Genomic DNA, 23,724 nt, shown 5'->3' with positions numbered 1-23,724 from the left:
TGCTTCTGAAGAATCCTAGTCAGAGGTGGCTGTATCAACACATTGGTATCTCTTAGTGCAGTAGCATCTGTGGCACAGGAAGCTATGACATGTTGGTGTCTAAGGTAGGCTTTGGAATGACTGCCTGTGTTAAGCATGTAGCTCACTATGGATTTAATGAGCACCTTTAAAAAGCCTTTCAGGTAGTTTCGCATGATATTATAAAGCTCGATAAATCTAGGCAGTTGGCTGATAGCTCATAACCTGTAAAGAACAGTTGACTCACTGATAACGTGAGAAGATGAAGCAATGAGTGAAGCTGGTGGCAGCGATTGTCCTAGGTCATCTTCCTGCTTGGCAGGGGGTTGGACTGGATGGCCCTTGTGGTCTCTTCCAACTCTATGATTCTATGATCTTCAATATTTTCATCAATATTGTGGGCACCTATTTGTTTTTTTTAGAAAGGGGACAATACCACTTTACCAGAGATTGGCTGTGTGCATCTAACAGTTCTGCATGAGACTGTAATATTCTGCATGGACTTCAGGTTCCTGTTTTCATTTCTGTAAAAGCAGGTTTCCAGACCTTATGGCTATGAAGACAAGCCTGCAAATGTGCACGAAACAATGAAGGAAATATCAGGTGCTGAATAAGATTTCTAGGGGTCATTGGAAATTGATTTCAATTAACTCCCCAGACCTCTTTGCCCTTCCCCGTGATGATTAGGAGATGTAGAATAAATTTTGCAAAGTGAGCAAAATATGAAAAGATGCACACCTTTTATGGAAGCAAGAAAGAGTTCTGTGACACCTTAAAGACTAACGCATTTTTCAATGGTGTAAGTAGGATTTTTAGCACAGAGTACACATAGATCTGAGTAGGGAGAAACATCCAGTTTGGTGCTCTACCTTTTAAAATACATCAACAAACCACACAAAGTTCACAGGAGAGCAGCAAAGAGGATCAGGGAGGTGTTGTGCAAGAAAAATGCGGGGGAAATGAATAAAGTGAGCAGGCTTAGCAAAGACCAGAAAAAGGTGAAGGGGAAATGTGTGTACAATTTATATCCAATTTAATGGTGTAGAACTTTGGATCTTGAAATAAGGGGAAAACCAATTTCCTTAGGTCAGTAGAGGGAAATGCGCTTAGCAAGCAGGGTGGTCAGTTATGCATCACTAAAAAAGAGGGCACCAATTTGCATAAAATTTGCATGTGCTAATTTATATGGCTAGAAGTAAATTTAGAAACAAATTTCTATAATTTAAATAGAGATGCACTACAGCTCCCCATAGTGGAAAAAACTGCATAGATGACCTGCTATGAGCTGCCTTAGCCTGCTGCCCAGGTGCAACTTCAAGGCCCTGCTCCCCTTCTAATGACGATTAATCTTTAAACTGGAAATAGAAAAAAGTCCTCAGGAAAGTAGGACATTCAGCCACCTTATTAGTGGAGAAAAGATGAATAACATACATAAAGGAGAACTTCTGAGCCATAAAAACTGACAGACTACAGCAGATACTCTATGCATTCAAAATATTTAGGGCCAATGAGACATAAGGAGCCAGTCAAAGAGAGGGAGGTTAAACTGCAGTACAAAAAAGCATGACTTAGAGTTAATTGGCAATGGCAGCCTTAAAAGCTTCCAAAGGGAAGTTAAAAAAAAAGGAGGCACATGCCAACTTGACATTTAAATACTGTAAATAGTTTCAAATTTTAAAAGACAAAGAGGTATGAAATGCCAGGGCTTGTTCAAGACATGGTTGCACCTGAGACAGACCCTAGAATGGCACCTCTAGGGACGAAGTGGTGAGGGAAGGCCATCAGGGAAAAAGTGGGGGGGGGGGAGAGAAAGATCAACACTGGGATTTACTGCCTTGGTGGATCTTGCTGCCTGAGGCAGTTGTCTCACCTTGCCTCATGGGTGGGCCGGTCCTATGAAATATACAGTAGGCCTAGCTAGAGCGCAAGTTGCCATAGACGGAAAAGAAAAGCTGAAGTAAGTTATAGGCTCAGTTCACATGTAACACTAAGCCAAACCATGCCTTTTCTCCTCCAGTCCTGCTGGTGTTGCGCTGGCGCTGCTGTGAGCTAAGCCATGGTTTGGTTTGGTGTTACATCTAAACCGAGGTCTGTGGTTTACCTCACTCCAGGCAAACCACAGCCTGTAGCTAAGGTTTGTTCAGTGGCTTTTTGGTTTCAATGGCTGGGGGAGATAAAGCATCAGCTCAGCTTCAGACATAATGCTAAGCCAAGCTGTGGCTTAGCTCACAGTATTGTGGCAACAGTCAGATCAGAGCAGGAACAAAGCAGCCATCATCTTCCCTCCAGGAGCTTCCCTCCAGGAGCTGCTCATTCACACACAGCCATGGTTTGGCTTAGCGTTGCATATGAACTGGGTCATAGGGTGGCATCAATTGAAAATAAACTTCAGGAATTGCAGTGGTTACAACGTGATAATGTATGTGAAGTGTTTAAATATTTAGCAAGAAATGGCATATAAATGTCCCAACAATGCATTAACCATGAGGTTTGTGCTCCTTCCTTCTGAGAGTTACTGCTTTCTGCTCACTTCACCACCTGACACTCATTTGAAAGAGAGAGAGAGAGAGAGAGAGAGAGAACATATATCTGTCTATCTGCTTGCCTACCTATAGGGTGCCAGTGTGTCCTGCTTTACAAAGGACACTCCTCTGTTTTGAAAGGCTCTCAGAAGCCAGTTCTCTGTTTGAAGGTGTCCTCTATTTGACGACTGCCCAGGCCAAGTCTGGCTTAAAGATAAGAAACATAAAAAGGGAGAGCAAGAAGCCTTGAAGTTGCCAATAACAGTCATGGGTACGTGGACATCAGATTTAGCACACACATAAGTCCCCTCATGTCTTCCCCACTTTGGTGAGATGTATTGTATTTCTATTGTAATCACAGCAATTTCTGAATTTGCTCCTTTCTTAAAAAACAACAACAAACCACGTGTTTTTCTTAATGTTCTCCCCTACCTTCTTTTGGTAATGCACGCCCACTTTTTTGACAATACGTAACTGACCACCTGATTTACCTGTCGAGAGAGAGTGATCTCCCACCTGAAGCCTGAAGCAATGCAGCCACTTGCTTGGGAAGTGGTGGGCTTGGAAAAAAAGAATGCTGTAGCCATGGATAGATGAGTTGGGCAAGATGACATTTGAGGTCACTTCCACAATCTGCTGTTTTTGGTGAGCTAAGTCTCTCTGACAGAAGCACCAAACACACACTATTATTTATTTATTTATTTATTCCCCACCCATCTGGCTGGGTTTCCCCAGCCACTCTGGGCGGCTTCCAACAGAAAAATAAAATACAATCTATTAAACATCAAAAGCCTCCCTAAACAGGGTTGCCTTCAGATGTCTTCTAAAAATCTGGTAGTTGTTTTTCTCTTTGACATCTGATGGGAGGGCGTTCCACAGGGTGGGTGCCACTACCGAGAAGGCCCTCTGTCTGGTTCCCTGCAACTTGGCTTCTCGCAACGAGGGAACCGCCAGAAGGCCCTCAGCACTGGACCTCAGTGTCTGGGCAGAACAATGGGGGGTGGAGACGCTCCTTCAGGTATACTGGACCGAGGCCATTTAGGGCTTTAAAGGTCAACACCAACACTTTGAATTGTGCTTGGAAACGTACTGGGAGCCAATGTAGGTCTTTCAAGACCGGTGTTATGTGGTCTCGGCGGCTGCTCCCAGTCACCAGTCTAGCTGCCGCATTCTGGATTAGTTGTAGTTTCTGGGTCACCTTCAAAGGTAGCCCCATGTAGAGGGCATTGCAGTAGTCCAAGCGAGAGATAACTAGAGCATGCACCACTCTGGCGAGACAGTCTGCAGGCAAGGTAGGGTCTCAGCCTGCGTACCAGATGGAACTGATAGACAGCTACCCTGGACACAGAATTGACCTGCGCCTCCATGGACAGCTGTGAGCCCAAAATGACTCCCAGGCTGCGCACCTGGTCCTTCAGGGGCACAGTTACCCCATTCAGGACCAGGGAGTCTTCCACACATGCCCGCCTCCTGTCCCCCACGAACAGTACTTCTGTCTTGTCAGGATTCAGCGGCAGAGGAGGACTGGGATCAGCAACCGCAAGGAACAGCAGTCTAGCATATTGTGCTTGGGGAAGGTTGTGAAGTGAGGTGAGTCTCTGCCTTTAGGGTAGAAGACAATGTGTGGCAAACAATATTGGGTTTACCTAGCAAGGTGATAAAAGACGCTGGAAAAGAAAACGAGAGTCAGGTAGTGTGTGACCTCATGTACACCACCTGATTATTAAACAATCTATCATAGCTGGAAATTGTGGGAAAAGCTTTGTGTTTGAGGCAGGTTGTGAGGTGTTTCGAAACATCCGTGGAGGATGCAAGCCAGCATTTGATGCCACAACGAACATGAATAGTGAGAATGAGGTCTTGAAGAACTGCTGTTAGACGACGATTCAAGGCCTAGCTGCCAAACGTGTGAGGGGGAAGTAAAACTTCGGGTTTTGCTCAAAGTTGTAAATCTGGCAGAATCAATTACAGAATGGCAGAGCGAGGTTTCTGCTTTAATAACAGGTGGTTCCAGCTACCCTGGACAGAAAAGAGAATCTAGCTTGAAAGCAACATTTTAATTAAATGTGAGTTTTCTTCTAAAGAACACCCCTCAATTTTACACTATATGTGAGGAAGAAACTATTAAACCATCAAAAGTGGATGCAGAGTAATTCATCTCAATCAGCATAAGGTAATGCATTTTATTCATTCCTCTAAATTCCATATCAAAGCTCACATTTTCCTAACCGCCCCCCCGCCCCTCCCTACTCAGCCTTCACCCCCCCCCCTTAACATAGGTCAGAGCTGCACACACACCATATTTTTGAAGCACACCCACTCAAGAATCCTGGGGAATATGGTTTATCCCTCACAGAGCTACAATTCCCAGCACACTTAACAAGCTACAATTCCCAGGATTCTTTGTGGGGGGAGGGAGAAAGATGTTTTAAATGTGCTTTAAATGTAAGGTGCATATGCAGCCAGTCTAAGTGTGGGTAAGCACATCTGCTCCCAGTGATTTTCTTAGGTTTGCCTTGCTCTTCTTGCTAGCCTTTTCTCGCCCCACTTACTGATACGACGAGAGAGAGAAAGAGGGAGACACAGACAGTAATGGAATCATAGAATTGTAGAGTTGGAAGGGGCCACGAGGGTCATCTAGTTCAACCCCCTGCAATACAGGAACTTTCTGCCCAACGTGGGGCTCGAACCCACGCCCCGGACATTAAGAGTCTCATGTTCTACCAACTGAGCTTCCCAATTTGGTGATGGTGGGGCAATACTAATATGTGACTGGAACTGGACCATTGTTGTAAGTGCTTTGGGGCAGGCTGTGGTGTGTGTGTGTGTGTGTGTGTGTGTGTGTGTGTGTGCGCGTGCATGCATGCATGCACACACATGCACACTTCAGCTGCAAAGTGCCATGTACATCAATATGTTTATTGCCTCAGTTGATGTGTTTATTACAGTTTGACACTGCACCTTTAAAGCACATTTGAAGCACACTTCCCTCTCCAAATAATTCTGGGCACCGTAGTTACAACCCCCAATAACCCTTAACGAAATACAGCCCCCAGAATTCTCTGAAGCCGGTGGAAACATGCTTCAGATTTGCTCCGAAGATCACAATAGTGTTCAACACAGCATAAATATTTTGTGGAATATGACTCTGCGAATGCTATAGGTGGTGCCTGTGTTTGTGGTCATTGATTGTGAATAACGCTGCCCTAGCCCTCCCCTGTGTCTGGGCTCTTAAATTTTTTTATTTTAAATGTCGCTTTTACTTCTGTAGGGACAGCACTTTCCCTTGCTATGCCACTTAAACTGGCAAGTGCTGGTATATCCTTTCAAAAATAAAATGTCAACAGCAATGCCCTGATCTTCCATTTTGTGAAATGCCCACCCCACCCCCATCCACGAGTCACCTTTTTATATAGAGCTCATTCACTTAGGGCACTTCATTACATGGGCGCACACAGCTCTCTGCTTATACCCCCAGACGTACGAGTCACTAGGGGTGTGGCAGAGGCTAGCAGGGCAAGGAGGGCAAGAACCCCCTTGCATATGTACAGTTCTGCACATGTGAGAGACGAGTCATCTCCTTAGCTTTCTTTTCCTTTCCCAAGGTTGTGTGTTCCCCCCTCCCAATCAAGAAGCACAAATCTCTCATGTTTTTTTAACAGCAATAATGGACTATCCCCTGCAGCTGGGGCTTCTCTCTCTCTCTCTCTCTCTCTCTCTCTCTCTCTCTCTCTCTCTCTCTCTCTCTCTCACACACACACACACACACACACACACACACAGTGTGTTCCTTCCCATTCCTTGGCCTCTCCAGTGCACATGCATGTACAGCATCTCACACCACTGGCGCATGGTACTAGAATTAGTGCAACGTGGAAAATAAAATCCTTTTTTTTTTAAAAAAAAAAAAGCTTTCCAGAATATATCCTGTCCTAAATATAATGAGAGCCTGAAGTTGGTTTTTGGACATGGAAGATAGATGCTGCAGGGGAAAGAAGAAAGAATTCAGAAGTGAGCTATGGAGAGGATAAAAAAGATCTGAAGGCAAGTCTTAGAAGGGTGGGCCAAAAGCTCTTGGTGTGGCTTGCCTGGAGAAAAGAAGATTAAGAAGGGGTATTTAAATATTTAAGAGAATTTTAGAAAGAAGATGGGGAGCAAATGTTCACCCTGTTCTGTGATGTAATGAGTTTAAGCAGGAGGCAGGTAGCTTTCGGCTAAGCATTGGGGAAAGGCTGCCTGGATTCAAGCAATGGAAAATAACTGCCCAGAGAGGATTCAGAATCTGCATTCTTGGAGAAAGAGCCTCAAATGGCTTCTGAGGGGGATTTCATGCTTTGAATAATTGTCATTTATGTACCATATTTCAGGGGTTCAAAGCCCACGTTTGGGTTGTAAGCCCCTTGGAACAGGGACCTGCCCTCTTGTACTCTCTAAAATGCCAGACAGTGATGGTGCCATATCAACCAAACAAATAATTGCAGAGGGAAATAGATCTATGCAGGTAAAAGATGTGGGTAATTAATATAAGAATCAGCTGGACTCCTGGATTCAAAATGCAGGGCGTAACACACTCTCCAGTGGGAGAAAGACCCCAGCAGAGTTTAAAACAGTCACAAGGTCAAGCAGCAGTATAGTGTGGGTATAACAGGCTGTTGGGCCCTTTTATATATTCTGTTTACTTTGCTTACAGTGCTTTCCCCATTTCTGCTCCTCTTGCAATGAACAAACCACACTCTTAAAAGCTTTACTTACAAAATCCTAAAGTATGATTCATGTGTTATTCCATGCAGCAGCAAGCAGAACACAGGTAGAATTCCCTTGGGTACAAAGTATCAAAAGATGGTTTCAGGCATGCAATCAGAGTTTGGAGCAAGCTCAGACACTTTCTTCCTGGTTAGTTACATGGTGTGAAGAAGAGTGATGAAAGAAGATTTATTTCCTCCCTCATTGGAGAGGAGGGAGTGTGTGACCTGAGTCTAGCATTACAACTTTGTGGTCTTTAACCCCTTCATGCATTAACTATCCCCATGCCTGCTAGTTTACTCTGACTACAAATTCCCCACAGTAATTCTTTCTGGAATGCTTATCACATACATTATTTCTGTAATCACATGCATTATGTCTAATGCTTATGACAAGTTGAATATAGAAAGCAGGTACATATTAGGATGGAACTAGATGTTTCAGCTGCTGTCTGCTCCCCTGCTCACCCTGTAACATTTAATAATGCAAGGCATGTGTTGTGTTGCCGTTCCACTGAAAGTTTCCCAGCTACTGCTGATCCACTTCACTGGCTGCTGTTCCATGGGGTAGGGAATGAGAGGAGGGAAATTCATAATGCATTATAAAGCTACATGGGCAGAGGGAGGAGATGCAGGCAGCAACAACACATCACTCATAAATGTGCAGCTTTTATACATCTGTTTTGTAGAAGAGGGCTGGCATGATTCATAAAGGTAAAGAGACCCCTGACCATTATGTCCAGTCGTGACCGACTCTGGGGTTGCGCGCTCATCTCGCATTATTGGCCGAGGGAGCCGGCGTACAGCTTCCAGGTCATGTGGCCAGCATGACAAAGCCGCTTCTGGCAAACCAGAGCAGCACATGGAAACGCCGTTTACCTTCCCGCTGTAGCGGTTCCTATTTATCTACTTGCATTTTGATGTGCTTTCGAACTGCTAGGTTGGCAGGAGCTGGGACCAAGCAACAGGAGCTCACCCCGTCACAGGGATTCGAACCGCCGACCTTCTGATCAGCAAGCCCTAGGCTCAGTGGTTTAACCACAGCGCCACCTGGGTCCCTGGCCTGATTCATACACCATGCTAAGTCAAGGCATGGCATGCCGAGGGCACAGTGGCGGATTCACTCTATCCCAAACTTGCTGTTTAGCTCTCCCAAACAAATTATGGGTTGTAAACCAGGAACAAACCTTGGTTGCACCTCATGGATAGTCCAGAGAGAAACTTATTTTATACTTCTATCTCTTATTTTCTCCTCTGTTTTTTTTTTTGGTTGTTGTTTAGTCGTGTCTGACTCCTCGTGACCCTATGGACCATAGCACACCAGGCACTCCTGTCTTCCACTGCCTCCCGCATTTTGGTCAAACTCATGTTCGTAGCTTCGAGAACACTGTCCAACCATCTCATACTCTGTCGTCCCCTTCTCCTAGTGCCCTCCATCTTTCCCAATATCAGGGTCTTTTCCAGGGAGTCTTCTCTTCTCATGACTCTTCTCTGTTTTTTTTAACATAGATTAAAAAACAAACAAACATAACAAAAAAGAAAAACAAACAAACAAACACATAATTGGACTTCCTATCATTTCCCGATGAGTATTTTATTTCTGATGGTGAATATACCTAACCTTACTAGCTTATCCTTTACAGTATATCCTTTCTAATACATTCTTAGAACAGTACTTAACCACCACCTTCTCTTATGGCAGTATGGGTCACCCCCTCACTCAAAGAGGCGCTAGTCACTTCTGAAGTCCAGAACGAAAGCTCAATTCTGTACAGTTTCAAAAACCAGGAAGGTCAAGGATCTGAGGAGCAGGTAGACCTCAGCCTTCCAAGAGCTCAGTCTGTGATGGCAAAAAGCGTTAACAGAAAAATATACAATGCTTTATATTAAAACGCTTCCCCCTCCAAAAATGTAGTACTGTAATGGTTGTACCCATGTTCCCCTTTTTATTCCTCCTCCTACCAGATCATCACCTGCACTAGGAATCGAATTGTTAACGAATCTATGACTCTTCTTTCTCCTTTTATGATTAACCGACTCCCCCACGTTGCCATTATTACCTACGCTCTCTCTCCTCTCCTCTCTTCAGGCCCCAAAGAATCTGCTCAGACAAAGCAGCACTCTTATTACCCCCAACAACCCTTTTTTAAAACAGGAAAATCCGCTTCCATCTTCTCCCCCCTCCCTCCCTGCCCCCAGCGGCTTTCCGCAGGGTTTCAAATGAGTCTGAATTTAAACACAATATAAGTGTCTAATCACAACTGAATCATATTCTATGAGAACATGTTCAAGAGATTAAAGTAATAAGGCTGCAATAAAAGAGCTATTTAGCAAGTAGTAAAAATGCACATCAGATTCGCCAGGATACAAAGTGAGAAGTGAATTTTACTTTTCAAGACAGAAATGTACTCTCTGCATCTTGTAATCGTGTGAATATATGGCCATCTGTTCTAGTCACCTTTTATCTGTCCGTTCAGTTCCCCCTCTTCCTTTCACCCAGACTTTGTAGACACACAAACACACAATGGGGGTGGGGGACTCTCTTAGACTTTGCCATCTTCCTTGCTTACCCTAGAACCTGAGGTCTGTCTGACAGCTCTAGCGAACAAGTCAGCAAGACATTAGCATATTGATTTTCCCTTCTAAGTTTGTTTGCTGAAGGACTTGTGTCAGCCACACCATTGTCGAGCACAGAGCCTTGGGTTTCATTGGGCTCCCCTCGGAGGGGGTGTTTCTCGTAAAGATATTATCTCCAGTCCTTGAAATGACTTGCAAGGCTTACAGCACCCAGCTTCTCTGTATCTGCAGATGAGTTGTACCCGGGGCATCTCCAAGGACGTACAAGCTGGATCATCTTTGAACTCTGCACCCACAATGGGAGACCGGAGTCTGGGGAAATAGTAGCAAGCTAGGTTGTATAACTGGCCAGACATAAGTGCAAACATACAATATCCGTATCCCAGTTTGCCATTTTTAAAAGCTATACAGCCATAAATTTTATCAAAAAATTGTGTGTGAGAAAGGGAGAGGGAGAGAGTGCAGGCAGTGATTAAAAGGGCAAAAGGGAAAGCCATTTTAGCCATCCGGAAAGTAAACACTAAATATTTTATGGACATTTCCCACCCACCCCTCTCAGTCCTTAAGCAGGCTTGGCGTGTTCTCACTGATTCATTCCCTTTCGCTATCTCCTGTGTTTATCATTCTAATTTTATTCCTATTCTTTTCCTTGCCTCCACACACAATTAAAGTAGCTCTTTATATTAAATGGATTACATGCTCTGTGCTATAAATAAATGCGGGAATTAAGATTCTCTTAACTTGTTTAAGTGATAAGAAATCAGAGGCACAAATTCCCCCCTGCCCCCAGCCCTTGGAGGAACAGCAGCACGTGTGTTCATGGCTGTGAGGCTCACATTTATTTGTGTGTGTGTGTTTAAGGTTGTTTGCTCTGCCGCGAGTGCAGAGGGGGAAAAATGTGCGCGTGCAATGATAAGCCAGGGAAATGTTTTCTCTCCATGTCAGTCTGTGTTCTGCTTATGTTCATAATACATGACATGTTTATAAGGATTGAAGGGACTTGATGGAATGTAATGAAAGTTGGTGGTCACTAGGCAGCCGTGCATCAGCTGCGCTGAAGGGATTTAGGAACGCTTTAGCGAACATTCAACTGACATTCCTTTTTTTTATTTATTCCTGGTTTTAGTGAAGAATATGAGGCAGATTTACCGCTGAGTGGAGAAACAGTCGCTTCTAGATATGGAGACCAGCACCTGGTAGGTTTGCAACATTTATTTTAGAAAGTGTGATGGAAATGGGACAGGGCCAGGCCAGGCTATGGCACTTAAGTGAGCCAGTGTGGTGTAGTGGTTAGGAGCAATGGACTCATAATCTGGTGAACCGGGTTCGCTTCCCCGCTCCTCCACAGTGCAACTGCTGGGTGACCTTGGGTTAGTCACACTTCTTTGAAGTCTCTCAGCCCCACTCACCTCACAGAGTGTTTGTTGTGGGGGAGGAAGGGAAAGGAGATTGTTAGCTGCTTTGAGACTCCTTAGGGTAGTGATAAAGCAGCATATCAAATCCAAACACTTCTTCTTTGTCCAGGACAGTACTGTACTTTGAAGAATGAAGCATTGCTAGTGCACCACCAGCAACAAACCGAACTTGATGCATACCTAGTAATGGTAATAGGCAAAGCACTGGATTTACAGTGGTATGGACAGTTCCCCCCACAAGGCACTGAGCTCAGAGGTTGCAAAATGGAGAAGATCCATTTGGAGGTGCCAGTTTTTGACCTCGCACAGGGTGCCCAGAAAAAGAATGAAAGAGCTGGTGCTTTAGGGAGGCACAAGCCAAGGGATTGTACTGACAATAGGAAGGGAGTGAGCTAGTTGATGCATTAGGATTGGAGCTGTGACAGGTGAGAAGGAAGTGTGCAGCTATGGCACCTGCACAAGGCTTCATAAACCATCGTTTGTGAAGCCATGGACAATTGTCTGAATGTGGCAGTTGGGTCTCAGGGGCCCAGTACCCAAGGAGAGGCATGAGGCCAATTGGGCACCCCTGCAAAATGAGCAGGAGGGATATGCATGAAGTGTGCATAAAACCCCCCACACCTGCAGGCTGGGCTGCTTAGTACACACCACACCTTGCCCCAAAGAATCCTGGGAACTGTGGTTTGTAACAGCTGCTGAGAGGTGTGACGGTTCTCAAGATTCTTTGGCGGAAGACATGCCCTTTAAATCTATGGTGTGTACACAGAAACAGTTGCAGATACTCCTGGACAAAGAGGTCGTTGGAGGTGGCGCTTAAAACAGGCTGCAGGAGAAAGCTCCATATTCAGGGCTATCAAATTAACATGGGGTTACAGATTGTTAGTTATCATGCCATGCAAGTCCCTTTAAATGAGCAGGGGCTGGCAGGAGTGCTGCTGGACACTTGCACAGATCATTGGTTTCAGCTGGGCTTTTGCAGAAGTTCAAAGCTGACTGCGATCTCCACCAGCCACACTTCATGGGAACCCAAACCCCACTGCCTGACAACACAGCCAGCGAGCCCCACAGGCAGGGACCCCCCCAGCTTAGTGATGAGCATCTCTCTTTCTCCCCTTCCGCAGCGTGATGCTCCCTCTGGTCTCCTGCTTCCACTTGCTGCAGCTCTGGCCTTTCTTACTTCTCGCCTCAGCACTTCCATCCCACAGCGCCTGGTCTCTGCGCACCCGGGGCCTTCTGGCAGCACGGCCCCTTTGCAGCCACCGCAGCAGCCCTTCCTCCCCTCGGTCCGTTTGCATCTGGGACAAGAACCCCGCCCCGGAGAAAGGACCCCGCTCTACCTCACAGCGCCATCGGTCTGTGGTTCCCAAAGGGGCTGGGCTGCGCAGCTCAGTGCGCCTGAGGCGCCAGGCTCAGGGGACCCGGCCTGCCACTCCGTCTGGCTTCGAGGATGGCCTGTCGTCCTCCCAGTACCCCTGGGCCATTGTCTGGGGCCCCACAATATCCGTGGAGGATGGAGGCGACGCCAACTCTGCCAACCCTGGCTTCCCACCTCTGGGTTACACCTTCGTTTCGTCAAGCGGAATGGCCACAGCGCAACCCAACTCCCACTCCCTGCTACACAACGAAGGGCTCAACCTGCGCCAAACCCCAGCCACCCTGCGGCCCTTCCTTTTTGGGCCACGGGGAGAAGGTAACGCTCATCTTCTTCTCTCGATTCCTTCTGGTGTTGCCAACTTTCTTTTTTCTTTTTCCATTATTATTTAGAGTTTATTGATTTCTCCCCCCCCCCCCCCCCGTGGACCAATAAAGTAATGAGAAAATAAAGAAAAGGGTGTTCAAAACTGTAATACATGGTTTCCCAAACTTGGGTTTCCAGCTGTTTTTGGACTATGGTTTCCATCATGCCTGACCACTGGTCCTGCTAGCTAGGGATGATGGGAGTTGTAGTCCAAAAGCAGCTGGAAACCCAAGTTTGGGAAACTCTGCTGTAATACAATGCAATGCAATGCAGAGCTATATAAGTAATGCTATTATTCCAACAAGTATACAATTAGTAACAAGTTGGTCTAATTTTTATCAATGCATTCCAAGTATCATTATATATTCATGTGTTGCAAGAGTTGTCATATATTCTATCCATTGATCAAAGGGGAGCATAGTCTTATTTTTCCAGAAAATCAGTATCAGTCTTTTGGCAAAAGTAAGGGTGTGAAGAGTCCATCTGTGTTGACCAGCCGTCAAACCCCATATCATTGGTATGTGGTTTAGGATAATATTATCATCTGACAGTTTTAACCCCCCCCCCAAAAGTAGAATACATTTTAATACTTTTCTCCAAAAGTCCGTAAGCGTCGGACACTGCAAAAACATTTGTTTCAAAGAACAATTTTCCTTATTATATCTCCAGCAACATGTTGCCAACTTTTTTTCCTGACTGGGTTCCTGTGTACCTTTAATAGCTTGAGTGGCAAGCAGAAATCCTTTTCTCAATTCTACAACTGCGAGCTCCACCTGCAAGAGTGCTACTTTTAAAAAGCACACAGGAGGGCAGCCAGGAAAAAAGTGGAAATCTCGGGGGGGGGGCATGGACTGCCCTGTCCCCACAAAATGGTCAGGAGCTGCATACTGTACTTACTGACACTTCCCATCTCTGTCTGTTCCAGGTGTGGACCCTCAGCTGTATGTCACCATTACGATCTCTGTCATTATTGTCCTTGTTGCTCTGGGGATAATACTCAAATTCTGGTGAGTAGATTTTAGGGAGCTGCAAAGGTTAATGCCATAGGATCGCAACTCACAGGAGGTTATGGCCAAATGGCTTAATATTGAATGGAAAGCCAATTTTGTTTTTTGTTTTTTGTCCTTCCAAAATATATCTTTATTATTTAAAAATTATAAAACAAACACATTACATACAAACACATATTATACATTAACAAATAACATCGTTCTATAACTTTCGAAATTATAATCTGTTAACAGAATCTTAAAAATGGAAAGCCAATTTTGGTGCTCTTGGAGATTCTCTATTCTCCAAACATTAGTTTCGAAGCTGGGAATATATTTTGTTGCACAAACCGACCCTTTTACAAGTAGTCAAGCTCCGTAAATAAAGTAAATGCCATCTAGCATTAAGGGTTTCCTACTTTAGTCAGTACATGCATCCCTAATATAGATCTGCAAAAAAATATGTTGGTTATATATTTATTTACAAAAGTAAAAGACAGCTGCAATCCTGTCTTTTACATGCAAAATACAGTATGTAATTTAATTACTTCTCCCAGTTTATGACATTTTTAAAACGTTCTTTCCCTTGCCTGTGTTGTACCTTGGTAAAGGCCGCATAAAACTCCGCATAAAGGCCACAACTAGCCATCACTAATGACCAGAAGGAACTCTTGATGATTCTTCTAATATCCAATTCTTTACAAGTGTGAGCTGCAGAAGATGATATAAGGTCTGAAAACACACTTGGCAACTTTTAAGCAACTGACATTTTTCAGTTTCACATTAACTCCTTTAGGTTTTGTACAGCACCAATTTGGACGTTGGGATTTGTGTACTGGGAGCGAATTATGTCAGATTTTGCTTTAAATACCATGTAGTTCGAACATTTTATAACTGCATTAACCCCGCACACACATCATTATAGAGTTATATGGTAAGTTAAGGAATTGGTATGTTATATTTGAACATTTTAATTGACTTCTTTTTCAGTTGGCCTTTTTTTTTAAGCTAGGCATTTTTCTTACGATACTACTTTGTGCATAGCTGAGGCTGCGCCATTATACTTTTGTAACATACTACTTAAGAATGCAGACTGGTGTAACATTAGTAGGGCTGTGGGACCACATGCACTACAAACTTACTTTTGGGGTAAAATAATTCTGTAAGGTTCGCCAGAAGTGGCTTTGTCATGCTGGCCAAATGACCTGGAAGCTGTACTCCAGCTCCCTTGGCCAATAACGCGAGATGATCGCCACAACCCCAGAGTCGGTCACGAATGGACCTGATGGTCAGGGGTCCCTTTACCTTTAATTCTGTAAGTTTGCTTCAAAAGCCAGCAATAGGCATTGCTGATTGGCTAGTGACTGTGAAGTCGCCACAATAACTCCTCTCTTCTATCCCTGAGGAAGTTTTGCAACTATTTAAAAAATGTTAAGATGAAGGGTGAATAGGGAAACAGTTAAACATACATGTTGTGCTTTTACAAACATATAAGGCAGGCAGATCGCTTGAAAAATGTATGGTGGAAAGACTAGAGGGCTGATTGAACCAGCTTGATAGAATGCCTATCTGTCATGTGAATGTAGAAGTTGAGAGGAAATTGGGCACATACTTCAAATGAAGAACCCACTGTATCAACACTTTTATTACCATCTCTGTCCTCCCAAACCACCAAATCAAGTTGTAGATGGCTTAGTTTACTCCCCTGTCATATTTCAAGTTCCATTGAAGGGCTTATTTCTCTGACAGGTATTGATCTTGAAAATTTCATTTTGCCCCCCCCCTCTTTCGGTTTCTTATAAAAGCAGAACACAGCTTTTTGAAGTGCTGGTACCCACACCTGTATTTAAAAAGCGGTAGGCTTGGGCTGGTTGGCCATCATTTTTTGAGCAAAAACCAGCATCCTTTTGATATGATTTGATAATTGCATCCTGTTTTTCTAACAACAATGCTGATCTCAAAACAGCTCGCAACAATAACATTAGCATTAAGAATGAGTAAGCGTTTCAATCAGTGCAATCATACCCAAACACAATAGCATGTACTTAAAGCAAAAAACCACAAATAAATTCATCAAGCAATTAATACAATTCAGTACAAACTCATAGTGAAACTCAAAATATCAGGAATGGCTGCTGAGCCCCAGCTGTTTGCTGCCGAATCAGATCAGACGTCAATCTGGCTTTCTGCGGGTCGACATTTGTTCTGATTCAGCAGTGAAGAGTGGGTTTTCCTGGGGAAAGCAGTGGGACAAAAGAAAAACCTCTCAGACCTGTGTCTAGAAATCACGGGACTGTCGGGACAAGTCCCAAATCAGATCCTTTTTGAAAGTAGATTGGTTGTGCTAGGATGGCAGAGCCCATTAATCCATTGCACAAGACCTAAAGTTCTTTTATGCACTTGAAGCACTCCTGCAAAAGAGTTACAGTCCAGAGGCACTCAAAAACAAAACAGTTCATTAGTAAGACAAAGCTCTCCCCGACAGCCAAGTTTTAATTAAACAAACAATTTGCGAAAGGATAAAGGTGTTCCAAAGGGAGCTTCGTTGGACAAAGAACTGCCGCAACTGCCCCTGTTCAAGTCCTTGTTGATGTTGCCTCTGGAAAGGATGCGACCCAGAGAGGAACCCTACTGGCATTGGGAGAAATATATGGGGAAAGGCCCAGTAGGCACACATGGCTTTCACCCCCACATCCAGTACCATCATTATCCTAAGAGGTGGAAAGCTTGAGCAGAGAACTAGAGGTCCACTCCAACTTGGAGTCCATATTTTATGTCAGCTGTACAAGTGGACATTTCACGTTCCCATTGTGCTTCGGGTGGACTGTATATTCCTTACAGTCGGAGGAAAGGTATTTGGGTACCAGGAAAACAAACGTAAGGCATGGAGGCACAATCCTCTGGTTAGGTCTCACCTTTCCTGATGGTAACAGCCTTCTCTCTCCCCCTATCCTCTGGCTTTCTGTAGCTGGGACAGGAACCAGAAGCGACGTCACCACTCCAGCCAGCAAAGTGGATTGCAGCAGGAGGGTAGCCATCAGCCCTTAACAGACCTATCTCCCTCTGCGGTCAGCATCCTGGGGCCCTTCAGCGACTCGCCGACCCCGACACCAGACATGATGGAAACTGGACAGGTACTGGAAGGCATGGAGAAGCTAGAGGGACTAGGGAAGACCAGTGCCTTCCAGCTCAACAGGTAACTCACACAAATTGCAAGTATCAATCAATCAATTTATTGTATATAGCCAAAGGCCTTCGCTATGAACAGCAAAGAGCAAAAGCAAGGCAATACACTGGAAAGCAAAAAAGAAACAACTCCCAGCCGTGCTTGATTTATAGCATGGAACACAACTACTTTATAATATGATCCTGGGACATCCAGGAAGTATTAAAAAATGCAGCTACGTAAGAACATGAATCATTCTCAAAATATAATTATAAACGAGTTTCCTCCAGCACTCTGTCAGAATGGCGATTGTGGATCACAATTGGGATTGTCCTCACTATCACTCAATGCTCTTGCTCTCATTTTGAAAAGTTGTCTATCAGTACTCTGCAATTTTAAAAAAGCATTTTGATATGATACAATGATACTATTATACTATACTATACTATACAGTAGTACCTCGCAAGACGAATGCCTCGTGCAACGAAAAACTCGCAAGATGAAAGCGTTTTGCGATGTTTTTGGTGACTTGCAAGACGAAGTTTTCTATGGCTGTGCTTCGCAAGACGCATTTTTCGGCAGTTCCCCCCCTCCCCCGGCAAACCCGCTTTGCAAGACGAAATTATCGCAAGACGAAGCGACTCGCGGAACTAATTAATTTCATCTTGCGAGGCACCACTGTACTATACTATACTGAATTGTTTAAATGTTTCTTTGTCCTTGAATCTTCCTGCCACATTTGCCATCCTCTCCTGCTACATCCTTTGAGAACCACTGCACTACAGGGTCATAATAGCCTGACCTAAGGGGAGGGGCATGTCACAAAAGCAATACAGTGACCACCATTCAGGCAGATTGCATAAAAGATCAGACCTCACCTGGAGTACTGTGTCCAGTTCTGGGCACCACAGTTCAAGAAGGATATTGACAAGCTGGAACGTGTCCAGAGGAGGGCAACCAAAATGGTCAAAGGCCTGGAAACGATGCCTTATGAGGAACGGCTTAGGGAGCTGGGCATGTTTAGCCTGGAGAAGAGAAGGTTAAGGGGTGATATGATAGCCATGTTCAAATATATTAAAGGATGCCATATAGAGGAGAGTGAAAGGTTGTTTTCTGCTGCTCCAGAGAAGCTGACACGGAGCAATGGATTCAAACTACAAGAAAGAAGATTCCACCTAAACATTAGGAAGAACTTCCTGACAGTAAGAGCTGTTCAACAGTGGAATTTGCTGCCAAGGAGTGTGGTGGAGTCTCCTTCTTTGGAGGTCTTTAAGCAGAGGCTTCACAGCCATCAATCAAGAATGCTTTGATGGTGTTTCCTGCTTGGCAGGGGGTTGGTCTGGATGGCCCTTGTGGTCTCTTCCAACTCTATGATTCTAAGATTTAAGAAGTTGGTCCCCATTTGCATGCTTGGTCTGAAGGTGGGTCCTGGATCTGAGAAGATAGGACAGTACTGATGTAGTACAAGTATAATGCTGGGAAAGCAGATCCTCTTTCAGCTGAAGCACATGTTCTGAAGAAGATGACTCACTCTCAGCTGTACGTACCCAGTGTGCAACAGCTGCAGCACTAAAATGCAGAGCTGTAATCTTTGGCCTGTTTTAATCAATGAATTAATCAACCAGATCTGCAATTCTGCGTGCAGTTGGCTTCAGTGAGATTGTATCAGCCTAACTCTTCGCAGGGATGCAACCCAAAGCAGTGGTTGATTAATAAGATAAGGTTGATCAAATTCCAGTTGCTGGGACCATGAGCTGCACATTTTTTATAGTAGGTATGTTGCATCTGGTGTGCTGTTCTAAAGAAAAACAAGAAACTATTTAATTGGACTTGTCTTCTGACAACAAAGCGCCAAGTTTACTTCATTTTAAGTGCTGACACTGGTATCTCAAAAAGGCATCTCTTTTTGCCCTATTTACTCTACATTGAATGTAATCACATGGCAAGGGAGAGGGGGGTAGTGGCAATGCCCCCACTGCCATGCCCCTGCCTGCCCTGTGGAAAGGGGAACCCATTGTAGTGCAGATCCAGCTCTTTATGCCTGAACGTTCCCTCCACAATAGTTCCACATCATGGCCAGAGCCTAGGTCTGGGAGAGAGGATTCCCCTACAAACACCCTGCCACCACCTGCCACCTGTTGTGCAAGGGTGAAGCCAGCTAGCTGCTATGGTCCCATTTGCCCCCTCTGCATTAGTACAAGCACAGAGGGTTTTTTTTGGGGGGGGGGGTGATGGTGGTGGAGTGGATGCCCAAATAGGGGCTACTGAAGTTTTTTATGATGTTCAAATCCATTTACAGTGGTACCTCAACCTACGAACGACTCAACAACGGAATTTTTCAACTTATGAGTGGGGCAAATGGCCGCACGCTTACAAATTTCTCGACATCCAAACGGAAACCACGGCGGTTTTAGATAGGGTTTTTTTTGACTTACAAATTTTTAGATGGGGACTTACGAATTTTTCCGCTTCCAATGCATTCCTATGGAAAATCAGGTTTCCAATGGCACTTTTCAACTTACGAATTTTTCGACCTATGAAGGTGCCTTCGGAACGGATTAAATTAGTAAGTTGAGGCACCACTGTATATCTAATCAATTAAAGGGCGGTGCCTTAATGAACTACGAGTTCTCCTAAAATTATCTTGTTATGGTTACTCTCTACGAGAGGCGTTCCAAAGGGTGTGGGCAGGAGAGGATGGCAAGTGTGGTGGCATGGTTCAAAAGACAAGCAAAGGAACATGTAAACATTTCAGTGTAGTATAGTATCAAAGTATTGTAATAAACGAGATTACCCGGCAACAGCAAGATTTTCATTGAATTTGTAGGCATACTTAAGGGACATACTGTGCTTCCCCAGTATGTTTTCCCTTACTGACCTCTGGAGGTTCCAGTTGTCAGTCCTGTTTCTGCCGGTGCAGGTTCAGGTAGTCCGAACCAATGCCTAAGCAACCACTCACATGCTGTAATCAATAAAGCTGTGGTCAAATTAATGTCAAAAATCTTAAACAAATATTCTGTGCCCTGTGTGATTTATTTTGGAGGGGGTTTGGGGGTCTTCACATGCAAGTATATTTTGGGAATGATCCGTGTTGTTATGTAGCTGCATTGCTTTATATTTTCTGGATGTCCCATGATGTCAGGCTTTAGGGAATCGGATCCGTCCCCCAGTGGCAGTAATTAAAAAGAAGAATGAAAGGAGTGTTCTTACCAGATAAGTTCTTTAATAATCACAGCGAGAGACAAAGGAATGAATATCTCTCTAAAAATGGCGTTGCTCCCAGTTAAGGTTCACCCCCTCCGTCCCCATTAATCTACGTCACTACGTCTGTTCTATCACCCTCAGAGCCTGTCTAGTCTTGGGCAAAGGGGAGGTCAGGAATGCTGTCCAAGGACACTGAATCTGCCAGCTGTCTCTCCTGGTGTTTCCTCTTCCAGCTGTTCCTCACCTAGTATTTCCCAGCTTTCCCCCTCTGGACTATGCCCCTCTGCAAACCACTGTTCTAAATCAATACTATCCTCCTGCCCTTGGGAAAGTTCAGGAGAAGGGGGACGTGTGACTCCCACCATTCCTCCTCAGTCCAATCCCTAATACATGATCAGATTATAAAGTAGTTGTGCTCTGTGTTACAAACAAAGTACTGCTAGGAGTCATTTCTTTTTGTTTTCCCATGTAAAACAATTCAGTGTGGCACCAGCAAATTTTTATTCTCAAAGTGTGGCCCAGGAAAAGAAGTTTGAGAACCTCTGCTGTAGCACAAAGGGTCTGGGGAGACTTAGAAGTGCACCCTATGACAAAAGAACAAGAGACCAGATAAAACAGCTTTTGTCCTTACCTCTCAACACAGGGAACATTGTTCATCCCTCTTACTCTTTCTCTTTCTCTTCCCCTTTCTCTCTCTCTCCGCCCTTGTTTCCTGCTCAGGATCCCACTGGTGAACCTGTGATTGCCCTGGAAGCAGCAGGCCCGGCTCCTTCGTTGCAAGACCAAACACTGAGTTGGCCAGAGAGTCCCATAGAACTGGCAGCCTTCCCTTTTAGTTCCATCCGCCTGAGAGTATGGTACTGCTACTCCTCACACAGCAGCAGCAGTATTGTAGATCCCTTTGTGCCCTGACATTCTGTCACCATTGCAGACCCAGCCCAAATCAAGGTTTTAGCTCAGGAGGAGTTGGGCTCCGTGGTGGGTCTTCATGGCAGAGATGATGACTGGGGTGGTCTAATGTGAGCAGAGGGGTGAGGAGGAAGGCCTAGAAGACAAGAACTACTAGCACCTTCATGGTAACATTTCAAAGATATCCCTTGTATGTTCATACACAAACATGTATTTATTTATTTATGTTTAAGTAAGCATGCTTGATAATGGGATGCAGAAGCAGGATCTCCTGTTCGGTGTCTCCCCATCTTTCCCCTTTCCTTCTCATGCGGTTTTGAAGCATCTTCAAAAGAGCCAAAGCTCACATCACATTCTCCTGGGCAGTGAATACCTTTCTGTATTGTGGGGATGGGCATATATGGAGGGGAAGTGGGCTGCAGGAAAATCAGACACTCAGCATTGGTATCAAATGGACACGATTCCTTCATCTGTCATCTAATCATCTTTGGCTGCTTTCACACCCACCCTCTTCTGTGGAATTGCCACCCTTTGCTTACTCACTTTTTATGGTGCATCCAGACAACGCCATTGTCATCCTATTGCATTCCAGTTTTTTCTGTGTTTGCTTCTCATCTTTTTTTTCCAGACCTGATTTGTTGCATTTGTGGAAGAGGAGTAGCAATAAAGATTGCAACATGCGCCTGTCTACTAGGGACTCACAAATCATGACTGGAGCTTTTTACAGGCTCCTGTGCCTTTAATTAAACACTTCCTGGCTTGCAGTTGCAGTCCGTTTTATTGCTTTCTGATGATCATGGTACAGGATAATCATGAAAAAATTGTCCATTGCCTTTCGACCTCATAATTGCCCTCATGTCAACTTCTGTTCCACTTGGGGAGGGGGAGAGGTTTAAATTACTCCCTCCCCTTTCTTATTTAAAAGCAAACCAGCATTATTTTGCTGTAAAGGTGCCAAAATGAGAGGAAATAAGTAGCTATAGCCTCCATCCTCCCACAGGAGCAGAAAATTACAGTTGGAACATGCAATTAAGAGGGGCTACTGAAACAGCAGTTATAAAGCTATTCACTATAATCCCTTTCCATTGCCCACCAAAAAACAATAAATGGGAAGAATCTTCAAGAAGGAATATTTTAATTAACATTGCTGAAAGCCTTTATAGAACTAGACTTGCCAGTGCATAAACATTATGAGATTCTTGGTCATGGGGGAAGGCATTGCTGGGTAGTATAGCGCTATTATCATGTGCAAGCATGGAACTTCTGTTTTAATTCCAGTTCCAGCTAATTGCAGAAAAGGAATGCCCCAGGCATGCTGGTGGACTGTAGTGTGGAAGCAACACATTCTGTATTTTTGTCTCACTTCCTGCATCTCCAGATACACCACACTCCCTCACTCTAGCGTCTGTGGCAGCGTTACAATTCTCCCTCTTTTTCAGACTCCATTCTCTTCCCCATAGCATATTTTTTGGCCCTGTTCCATGATTTGCTTCCTGTCAAAGTTATTTTTTTGCTAAGCCTGGTTCAGTCTCAGTTCAAATGTGTGTGTGTGTCCCCCCCCAAATAAAAGCATTTTACTAAGCTTTTTATTTTTTCAAAAAAAATTTAAAAGTATGCATATAAGTTAATGGCTGGCAGATGGCTTTTTGCTCAGCTAAGGAATAGTAGACCCTGGAGTTTATATAAGAAGTAGTACTAGGTGCTCAGCTCCTGATAGCTAACTGGAGGGCACTGCCAGTAGAACAGCTGCAGTCCTCACTCTTTGAGCAGATGTCCTAGCAGCACAGTGAATAAAGATTTAGTACCTATCTAACAAGGTTCATTGGCAAAGCCCCATATTAGCCAGGGATGCCAACTAATCAGGTTTTGTGGTGGGGAACCTTACTCTGCCCTTCTACCTTTATTAACAATTGCTTCTGCAGAAATCAGCAGAGTAAGCTTTCTGTGGCGTGGAGATAAACATCGCCTGCTGTATCCATCAAGCTGCTGTTCTAAGTTGGCAGGCTGCATAGTACCTAATAATGCACTGAAGTTAAAGGGGACTCAATCATTTAAATTTGGGTCATGCCCTGGCTTGAGAAGGCCATTCTTGTGCAGCAGAAATAGCAGTGTCAGGTCCAGCCCAGTGCTGGACTGTGCAACGTCTGAACGGTGCAAAGTCAAATGTAGCCCCTCCTTAGCATATTCAAGTTACAAGAAAGGAGATTCCAACTAAACACCAGGAAGAAGTTTATGACAGTAAGATCTGCTCAGCAGTGGAACAGACTCCCACGAGAGGTGGTCGACTCTCCTTCCTTGGAGGATTTTAAGCAGAGATTGTATGGCCATCTGTCATGTATGATCTAGTTAAGATTCCTGCACTGCAGGGGGGTTGGACTAGATGACCCTCGGGGTCCCTTCCAACTCTAAAAAGGTAAAGGTAAAGGACCCCTGACAGTTAAGTC

The 23,724-nt window shown here is 44.5% G+C and overlaps 1 protein-coding gene across 1 annotated transcript in view; it reads left to right on the top strand.

Moving 5' to 3' along the window:
• The window catches only part of PIANP (PILR alpha associated neural protein), a 28,582-nt gene extending 7,190 nt beyond the window's left edge, over positions 1 to 21,392 (top strand). Inside the window, exons 2-6 of the mRNA XM_060268817.1 lie at positions 10,986 to 11,055; positions 12,396 to 12,964; positions 13,938 to 14,019; positions 16,970 to 17,197; positions 21,092 to 21,392. Of these exons, the coding sequence (XP_060124800.1) occupies positions 11,039 to 11,055; positions 12,396 to 12,964; positions 13,938 to 14,019; positions 16,970 to 17,197; positions 21,092 to 21,113 (918 nt within the window). The 5' untranslated portion in view covers positions 10,986 to 11,038 and the 3' untranslated portion in view covers positions 21,114 to 21,392. The remainder of the gene's footprint in view (positions 1 to 10,985; positions 11,056 to 12,395; positions 12,965 to 13,937; positions 14,020 to 16,969; positions 17,198 to 21,091) is intronic.
• Positions 21,393 to 23,724: the final 2,332 nt, after the last annotated feature.

Source organism: Zootoca vivipara, chromosome 16 (genome assembly GCF_963506605.1).
Source record: "Zootoca vivipara chromosome 16, rZooViv1.1, whole genome shotgun sequence".
Taxonomy (NCBI): domain Eukaryota; kingdom Metazoa; phylum Chordata; class Lepidosauria; order Squamata; family Lacertidae; genus Zootoca; species Zootoca vivipara.
Note: the sequence above shows the minus strand (reverse complement) of the source record. Positions and strands in the feature narration are given on the sequence as shown.